Source organism: Talpa occidentalis, unplaced genomic scaffold, assembly GCF_014898055.3.
Source record: "Talpa occidentalis isolate TD23 unplaced genomic scaffold, MPIMG_talOcc4v2.1 talOcc4.13, whole genome shotgun sequence".
NCBI lineage: Eukaryota > Metazoa > Chordata > Mammalia > Eulipotyphla > Talpidae > Talpa > Talpa occidentalis.
The window spans coordinates 128,108-137,549 of NW_023601322.1; the positions used below are offsets into that span (position 1 = coordinate 128,108).

Here is a 9,442-nt window from a genome sequence, read left to right on the forward strand (position 1 = left end):
CACTGCCCCTAATGCTGAGCTGGGGCCACTCGCATCCTGGGGACCCTTGACATGCAGGGTGTCCACCGATGGGCAGGAACACAGCGGAACCCTGCTCAGCAATGGAGAAGAGCGAACCTGGGCCGTGTGTGAGGCTGTGGATGGACCCGGGTCCCACGCTGAGCGAAGAAAGCCAGACAGCGAGGGCAGGCCCCGCCGCCTCCCTGACGCGGAATCTGAAAACAAGCAAAACCAAACTAAACTCAGAGCCGGGAGAAAGGCCGCCGGAGGGGAGGGCGTGCGTGGAGATTTCAGACCCTCCATCCAGCCGCAGAGCACGGGACGTGGTGGGAACCCAGCCCTGCAGACCTGAGAGCTGCCAGAAAAAATGCTCGACAGATTCATGGTGACCAAGCGTCACTTCGAGCCTGAAACGAGTGCAGCGCAAGGTGACCACAGCTCCTCGGGGAAAGGCTGGCCGTGGGGCTTCCGCCCCGCGGGCGGCTCCCGGCTCCTGCAGGTCTGGAGCATGGCACTCGGGTTTGCTGAGCTGCTTGGTGTGTGGAGCGCGGCTCGTCACATCGTGGAGGGGGGGGACTGGTGCCTGACTGAGGGTGCAGGGCCCGGCACCCCTGCTGTCCTGGGCCCCAGGGACTCTCTGGAGCTTTAGACGCAAGAATTCCCCACGATCACTCATGCCACATCTCGCTGGTCTGCCACCTTCAGAACAGACCGCCTTGGGTCAAAACAGGGAACACTTTCTGATAAACGCCTTGGCCAACACTGCCCTGTGTGGTCTCCAAGCTGCACCAGGCCGGTCGGCCAGTGGCCTCTGACACCACCGGACGGGGCGAAGGAGGCAGCGTGGCCCCGGGAGGCAGCATCCCAGCTGGGGCTCCAGGACCAGGCTGGGCACCGCAGGGCCCCGGCTCCCATGGTGGCAGCTGAACGCGTTCATGGGCTCCAGGCTTCCGGTCCAGGCGGGTGAGCGCGGGAACCTCTTGCTATGTGAGCCCCGTCACTGGGGTTCAGGCTTGGGGCGGGGAGCCTCACCTCACGACTCCCTGAGGGCCGGTGCTGGAGCCCTCAGGGTCAGGGCGGGGGTGCCCGGGCTGGGCTGGGCTCTGCCAGGCATCCCAACCGCATGCCTCTGCCTCCAGAGCTGGGTGCCTGGTGCCCCGTCTGTCTGTGGCAAGAGAAACCCCCGAGCAGCAGCTCCCAGGGTGAAAGGGCTGCCCCAAACCTCGTAGCCCCTGGGGCTATGGCGGCCCCGCTGGGTGACCCCCAAAACACCCTCCTACAGTCGCGCATGCTGACATCAGAGCGTCTGCGGCTGCCCCCAGCCCTGACCGCCCCTTCGCAGCCCTGACCACCCCTCGGCCCCCTGAGCAGGCCGCAAGGTCGGGGCCACCGATCCCTTCAAAACCCGAGGACCCTCGTTTAGGAGAACGCGCAGACACGTAAGTTTGTTGTCCTTTTAAGAGGCTCATGGACTCTGGAGAATGTCCATGGACAGCAAATGACCCATGATTCAGAGAAGTCAACGCAAACCGCAGAGGCTGCCGGTCCAGCGCGTTTGGCCACTGGCTGCGGCACACTTGTCCGGATGCTTTTAAAGGAGCGAAACAAAATCTTTTTGTTAGAGGAAAGTTTAAACGCGCAGACAGCAGCAAGCTGTCGCGCCAGCTGAGCACAGGGGTGGCTGGGGTGCCCCACCCACGCGCGCAGCGAGGGCGCGCGGGCCGCCACGGGCCCCACCCCGACCGGGGCGCCGGCGCTCAACCCCCTTCCCGCCTTGCAGACCCCGCCGTGCGCGGCCGGCTCCTCCTGGGCTCTCGGCGCCCCCGCGCCCCCCCCGCGCCCCCGCTGCTGGGCCTCCACCGCACAGGCCCCGTCCCCCGGCGCTCCGGAGAGGCGGCTGCTCGGACAAGGCCCCCCCTGCGCCCGCACCTTTGTCTCCAGGTGAGGAATGACGGCGCGGGCGCCACTTGCAGGCCGACGGGCACTTTGGGCCCCGGGCGCAGGCCTGGACGAGGGAAGCCCCGGCGGGCGGGAGCGCAGAGGGGCCCCGGCAGGCGGGGGCCGGGGGCGGGGGCCGGGGGGGGGACCTCCCGGCCTCACGGGGCTCCTTGCTTCGCAGGCCCGGCTGGCGGCGCGCCCATGGCCCTGCGCCCCGGGCCCGCGGGGCCCCCGCGCCGCGCCCGGCGCGTCATCATCAACGTGGGCGGCTGCCGCGTGCGCCTGGCCTGGGCTGCCCTGGCGCGCTGTCCCCTGGCGCGCCTCGAGCGCCTGCGCGCCTGCCGCGGCCCCGACGAGCTGCTGCGCGTGTGCGACGACTACGACGCGGGCCGCGACGAGTTCTTCTTCGACCGCAGCCCGTGCGCCTTCCGCGCCATCGTGGCGCTGCTGCGCGCCGGGAAGCTGCGGCTGCTGCGCGGGCCCTGCGCGCTGGCCTTCCGCGACGAGCTGGCCTACTGGGGCATCGACGAGGCGCGCCTGGAGCGCTGCTGCCTGCGCCGCCTGCGCCGCCGCGAGGAGGAGGCGGCCGAGGCGCGCGCGGGGCCGGCGGGGAGCCCGGGGCGCGCGCTGGGGCCGGCGCGCGGCCCCCCGCGCCTGCTCGACGGCGGGGACAGCCCGCTCTCGGGGCCGGCCGGCAAGCTCTTCGCCTGCATATCCGTCGCCTTCGTGGCCGTCACGGCCGTCGGCCTCTGCCTGAGCACCATGCCGGACATCCGTGCCGAGGAGGAGCGGGTGAGCCGGGCGCGGGGCCGGGCGGGCCTGGGGCGGGCGCGGGAGAGGAGTGGGGCGCGGCGAGGGGGTCGGGGCGGGCACCGGATGGGGTGCGCGAGGTCTCTGCGCAGCCGACCAGGGCCCGAGCCCCAGCCGAGAGGGGTCTCCGTGGCAGATGCCCCACCCCGGGCGGCTGAGAGCGCGGGCGCCGGCCTCCTCCTGCTCTGCGCACGCGGCGCGCGTCCCATCGGGGCCGCGGCCGGGAGGCCAGGGCCAGTGGTCTGGAGCGCAGGCGCTTTCGCCCCCAGGCCGAGTCCACCCGGCCGCGGAGACCACGCGCCCGGTGCTGCTGCGCTGCTCCCTCCGCCCGCCGGGGCCTGGGGGGGCGGGGCGCCCAGCCGGGAGGATGGGGCGCTCCAGGACGTCGGAGTCCCAGCGGCTGGGGCTTGGCCCCCGGGGAGCAGGGGTGGGTGCTGGTTGCGCCTCTCCAGCAGCACCCGCTGTCCCCCGGGGGTTCTCCCAAGGAGGGCAGTGGGAGTCGGGCTGGAGGCGCAGGCCCTTCCGAACGCTGTTTGTCGGGGCTTCCTGCAGAACCCCGACCTGAAGCCCCAGCCCCGCGCCCGTCCTCCGGCCCGCGCTCGAGCCGGTGCCTGGTCACCGCCGTGTCCTCCGGAAGTGGGGGGCTGCACCCCGCTGTCCCTCTGCGGCAGCCCGCAGAGCCCGGCCCGGGGCGCGCGCGACCTCGGCGGGTGGGAGGGATGAGCCCTTGAGGCCCGAAGGCCGTGCCGCGCCCGCCGCCGCCCTGGCCGGAGGGGCGCCGGGATGGGCCAGCGCTCTGCCCCTCGCTGCCCGCGGCTGTGGCCTGGGCCTGCGGGCTGCGCCCACGCAGACCCGCCGCCTGTTCCTGCGCCCCGCGGGCGGCGCCGGGCAGCTGCGCGGGAGGAGCTCGCCGCCCAGGGCATCCCTTCCCTCTGCTCACTGCACCAACCTGGCAGGAAAAACCGGGCTTTGTGTTTGCAATTTGTGCAAAACAAACATTTTCTGCTCAAATGCCCAGAATAGAAGTTGCCAGATTATATATTTTCAAATTGGGACTATTTTTTAGAGCAGTTTTAGTTCAAAGCAATATTGAGGGGGGAGTGCAAAGATTTCCCTTCTACCCCGCGGCCCCCCATGTGCACTGCCCCCCACGTTCACAGCCCCTCAGATGTCCCACCGCGCCCGCCGGTGCCTTCCCCCCGGATGTCCCTCTGCTGCGGCCTGCAGGCCGCCCGCCACCCGCCGGGCTGCGCGTCACGCCGGGCCGGACAAAGGCATAGCCGTGCGCCCCCAGAGACCCTCGCTGCTGGAGCCCCACGAACTGCCAGCCGTCACCCCTTGCAAATGTCCCGGGGCTGGAGCGGAAGGGGTGTCCTGCAGGCAGGGTGACACCCCCACAGCGAGCTGAGGTCCCGGCTCTGAAGCGGGTTCTCCTCCGCGCCCACCGCGCCTGGTCCTCTGCTCTGCGGCTGGTGCCTGCGTGAGACTGGCCGTCTGGACGCTGGGCGCAGGGGGGCTGCAGCCACCGTGCCCCGCTCCGGCCGCCCTGGGCACCCCCAGCGCAGCTGCCCAGGCACCCTCCCCGGGGGCGGGCGTGTCTGTCTCCCCGTCACCTGTGCGCTGTGTCTTCGCGCGGCCAGCTGCCCGCAGACTCGCGGGCCGGGCGGCTGTTGCCACCCCACGGCCCGGGCCAGCTCTGACGCAGGAGGTGGCCTTCGGGCCTGCCGTCCATCGCCGCCCCCTGGCGCCGCCCCGCCCCGCTCCCGGCTCGGCCGCCCCCTGCGCCCGGCCTTGCGGTTTAGTTGAGCAGCTGACGTGACGCCGTTTTCTCTCCTGCCTTCGCACGTCAGCTGTGCTGCTTTAAACCTCAGCAGCTGCGGAAGGCTTGCAGGACACACTCGCGGCCGGAGCACCTCCGCGTCCAGGGACGAGCCGCCTCTTTCTGAGCGCGCCGACGGTCGTCCGCCCCGGACTCGCCTCCCGTCCCCGCGGCTCCGCTGCCCCTCACCGCCTGCAGCGGCTCCGACGCGCGCCCGCGGCCTCGCCCGCAAAGCAGACGCGCCAAGGCGGCCGCGGTGGGGCGGGGGCTCCACGCAGACCGTTTGGGGGTCGATGCTCCCCCTCGGAGCAGACGCTGCTCGCGGCATCTTGCACAGACGCGGGGGCAGGGCTGCCGGCGCGCCCCGAGCACCCGGCACCGCAGCTTTGCTGGCCGACCTCACTCTGAGTCGCCGTGTCTCAGGGGGGCGGGTGCCCGGGGCAAGGGAAGGCAGCGCAGCTGGCAGTGAAGCCGGGAAGCTGCTCGTTCGGTTCTGCGCGGCTCTTGCGCACAAAATGATTACGGGGCGCCGTCAGGGGCCACTCGCTGTCCCGTCAGCATAACAGACCCATCTCAGTGGAGCACGAAGCCCTGGTTTACCCGCAGGTCAAGGCACTGCCCCCCGGGCCTCCTAGGCCTCCGGAGGACATCCCAGGCTCCATCTTACTTGAAGAGCCACAGGCAAGGCAGGACAGAGGCGGAACCGGTCATCAAGGGCTGGGCCTTCCCAGGCTGCCAGCCATGGCCGTGTGCCATTGCCTGGTGACTGTCCTGACGCCAAGGCGTGAGGAGGCCTAGTGGGAAGACCCCGCTGTCCAGAAAACCACCCCAGCCCAGGGCCGCGGGCACGTGAGAACCAGGCAAGGGCCTGCCAGCTGCCCTCGTGGCCCTGGGGAAGCATTAGATGGCGCTAGCGCCCCCCTCCCGGCTCACATCCGGTCCAGCGCCAGGAAAGGTGCAGCTGGACAGGAGCCGCTTCCCTCCGCCAGGGGCCCTGCCAGCCACCAGCTGCCAGGCCCCGCAGCACCCACCACCCACGGGCTCGGCTCCAGGGCGGGAGCTAGTGACACTGCCCTGCTCATCTCTGGGAACCCACAGACCTGCTTCCCGTGCCAGCTGCATGTGGGGGCACGGGGTCTCCTGGCTCCCAGCCAGCCCCTACTCCACCTGCAGCCTGGGTCCCGCCGGCGGCCCGGAGCTGAGGAGAGACCAGGACTGAGGACCGGGAGGACCAGGCCACGGTGAGCCCTCGGGTGACCGAGGCTGAGCCGCCCCCGGGCCCATCCCCGTTGGTGGCTCTTGAGCCACAGACACTGGAGGACGCCCCATCCCTGTTTGAGAGAGAAACCAATGAAAGATGGAGCCCGGCCCCCGGCCAAGCCTGTGCCACGGCCCCGGAAGGCAGGTCTGGGCCGGGCACTCGGGGGCACACAGCGTCCCTCAGCCTTTCCCAAGAAGGGACTTTTGCCTAGGAGACCAGGCCTTCGACAGCCTTGGAAGCCCCAGGCCTGGCCCCAGGAGGGCAGCAAGGCGGGGAGCTGCCGTCAGCTGCAGCGAGTGTACCGGGCTGGGCTGGGCGAAGGGGTGTCCTCGCCCGTCCTCCCCATGGTTCCTGCAGGCAGCTCCGCTGCCCCCTCCCGGCCACCCCACGTGACCCCTCCCTGCTCCCCTAAACGTGCCACATGCAGGAGGCAACCACAGGCAACCGGCTAAGTGGGCAGGAAGACTTCTCTTGAGGGAGACGCCCCTGGGGAGGACTCCGGGCCCCCCTAGGCCCCCAGGAGGAAGCGCCCCCAAGGGCGTGCGGCTGTGTGGGGCTCCTGTGGGCCCTTACACGGGTGCTGGGGGAGGCGGGCGCCCCCACAGTGCCCTCACTTTCGGAGGCTAAGGGCCAGCACCACCTGCTCCCGCTGGCCCCAACTCTTCACCGGTGACGGGCTGGGGAGCCAGATGGGCCTGAGGGGCTGTCCTCGGGGCTCAGAAGGACATGAGCCGGGCGGGGACATGAGTGGGGCCTGCTGGGTCTCCCGCCCAGTGCGAGCAGAGGCGTCCCTGGGGCTGGCGTGGTCTCCCCTCTGGTGCTACTGACGCCCTTTGTTCCTGCTCCCCACGACTGTGGAGGCTCCTGAGGGGACTGAGGCTGACTCATGGTTCAGGGTCAGAGGTGAGCTGGGTCAGACCAGGGCCAGTCTGGACACTAGGAGAGGTTGGACATGGTCTGCTTCCTGCTCTGTCAACAGGCCCCTGTGGCCCTGGAGCCCAGCCGGGACCCCCACCAGGGCTGGCATTCTCCCACCAGCCTCGCACCAGTCATCTGCCCAGAGATGTCTCTCAAAGGGCCCCTGATAGGGTCCCAGCCCGCTCGGGTCTAGAGGGACCACCCAGGGACCGCAGCACGTCCACCTGCAGCACCACCCTGTGCCCGCAGCACCCGCCTGGCTGGCCCCAGCGCTCTGCCTGTCAATGCTGCTCGGCCTCGCTGGGGACAACCGGGGCACATGCGTGTCTGTGGCGACTGAGGCGTCTCATGTATCCACCACCGTCCCGTGTCCTGACACTGTCCACTGGCCCCGGAGAACTTGCCCTGCTGCACCCGTGGTCTACGCGCCATGGCCAGCCCTGCGCCCAGACTCCTGGTGACCATGTGCCCAGCTCGGAGCTGCTGGCCCTTTGCAGCAGCCACCCTGCATCCCACACCCTGACCCATCCCTGCTGCCCGGGTTGTAGGGCCCTGACCCGCGTTTCTGGGTGATAAGTCCCCATGCGCCCCTGTTTCCTTGAGGGGCGTGTCTGCAGCCCCAGGCACCGGGCTGTCTCTGCTGTTGACCTGCAGGGTGGTTCCTGTGTCTGAGGCTCAGGCCTCCAGTTGGACAGAAGCCTGGAAGCACACCCCCCAAGCTGCCGCCCGTCCTCTCAGTGCGTCCACAGTGCTTTCGGGCGCAGGGTTGAGGGCCATGGCTGCAGCTTTGACAGCGGAGCTGTAGTGTCTCCCTGGCGGAGCTGGGTCCCCTGGCAGCTGGCGGGCAGGTCCTGGCCTGCTCTCCTGGGAAGGACGGCCCGGTGGGTGCTGCCACTTTGCCAGGTGGGGTTGTCCATCCCTGCGGGGGCTAAGCCACCCCCACCTGAGCGCGTGCAGACCTGAGCAGGCCAGGAGGGCGCGCGGCGGGTGCCCGAGGCGGGAGCTTCGGGTTTTTATTAAGCTTGACCTGCTTTTCTGGATGGGTCACATCCAATAATCCACGGTCATGAAGATCTATCCCAAGGTGGGTTTCTGCTAAGAATTTTGCTTTTCTCTTCCATTCAGGTCTCTGACCCATTCTCAGCTAACCTTTGCATCTGGTGCCAAGAAGGCACACTGGGGCCTCAGCCCCTCAGGGAAAGCGGGGCCAAGTCCTGCTCCTCCTGGAAGGCCCAGAGGGGGGCTGGGCCAGGAGCCCCTGGAGGGAGCCGGCCACCCCCACTGGAGGGGGCACCAAGGCTGCCCCTTCTTAATGAACTTTCACGGTGGGTGTTTCCTCCTTTGGCGCACATCTGTCCACGGGGCCAGTCCGAGGGCCGCCAAGTGGTTGATGTTTAACGTCTTCACCCACTTTCCCTGGGGAGCAGGTCAGCTGAGCTGCTTCTGTCTGCAAGCCCCATTGGGCGAAGCCCTTTTTTGCAGGAGCTGAGCTTTCTGGGGCTGCGCTCCCTTTGGGGTGAGTTGGGAAGGGAGGGTGGCCGGGCTCTCCGGCCCCTGACGCCTGCCCTTCGCTCCCCAGGGCGAGTGCTCCCGCAAGTGCCGCAACCTCTTCGTGCTGGAGACCGTGTGCGTGGGCTGGTTCTCGCTGGAGTTCCTGCTGCGCTCGCTGCAGGCCGAGAGCAAGTGCGCCTTCCTGCGGGCGCCGCTCAACATCATCGACGTGCTGGCCATCCTGCCCTTCTACGTGTCGCTGCTCGTGGGGCTGGCGGCGGGCGGCGGGGCGGGCGCGGGCCCGGGGGGCAACAAGCTGCTGGAGCGCGCGGGGCTGGTGCTGCGGCTGCTGCGCGCGCTGCGCGTGCTCTACGTGATGCGCCTGGCGCGCCACTCGCTGGGGCTGCGCTCGCTGGGGCTGACCGTGCGCCGCTGCGCGCGCGAGTTCGGGCTGCTGCTGCTCTTCCTGTGCGTGGCCATGGCGCTCTTCGCGCCGCTCGTGCACCTGGCCGAGCGCGAGCTGGGCGCGCGCCGCGACTTCTCCAGCGTGCCGGCCAGCTACTGGTGGGCCGTCATCTCCATGACCACCGTGGGCTACGGCGACATGGTGCCGCGCAGCCTGCCCGGGCAGGTGGTGGCGCTCAGCAGCATCCTCAGCGGCATCCTCCTCATGGCCTTCCCGGTCACCTCCATCTTCCACACCTTCTCGCGCTCCTACTCGGAGCTCAGGGAGCAGCAGCGCGCCGCCGGCCCCGAGCCGGCCCCGCGCGAGGACAGCACGCGCTCCACCACCGCCACGGCCGCCGAGGACAGCTCGCAGGCGCCCGACGGCGGCGGCCCGGCCGGGGACTCCGCGGAGACGCCGCGCGCGCGCGCGGGGCCGGCCTGAGCGGGGCGGCGGGCGAGGACCCTGCGCCCGGGGGCGGCCCCGCACGACCTTGGAAAGGGAACCGGCCTGGGGGGACGGGCCGCCCAGCCGGCCCCCGCATGTGGCCCCCACCGCCCCGAACTGGCCCGGCGGCCCCAGCCTGCCGGCCCCGCCCGCCGCCCCCCACTCCCGGGCGCGGTGCCCTGCCCGCCTCCCTGGCCCAAGCGCTTGCGGGGCCACACCCTGCGCCTTCCCTGCTGAGAGACAGGGCGGCCCCGCTGTCCCCCAGGACCGCAGTGCCTGGCAGTCCCCGAAGGGGAGCCGTGCGGAGGTGGGG

The 9,442-nt window shown here is 70.4% G+C and overlaps 1 protein-coding gene across 1 annotated transcript; it reads left to right on the forward strand.

Moving 5' to 3' along the window:
* The first annotated feature begins 2,139 nt into the window (after positions 1-2,139).
* Positions 2,140-9,126, forward strand: KCNG2 (potassium voltage-gated channel modifier subfamily G member 2). Its single transcript, XM_037509663.1, has 2 exons — positions 2,140-2,730; positions 8,326-9,126. The coding sequence occupies exons 1-2, from the start codon at positions 2,140-2,142 to the stop codon at positions 9,124-9,126; spliced, it is 1,392 nt and encodes a 463-aa protein (XP_037365560.1).
* Positions 9,127-9,442: the final 316 nt, after the last annotated feature.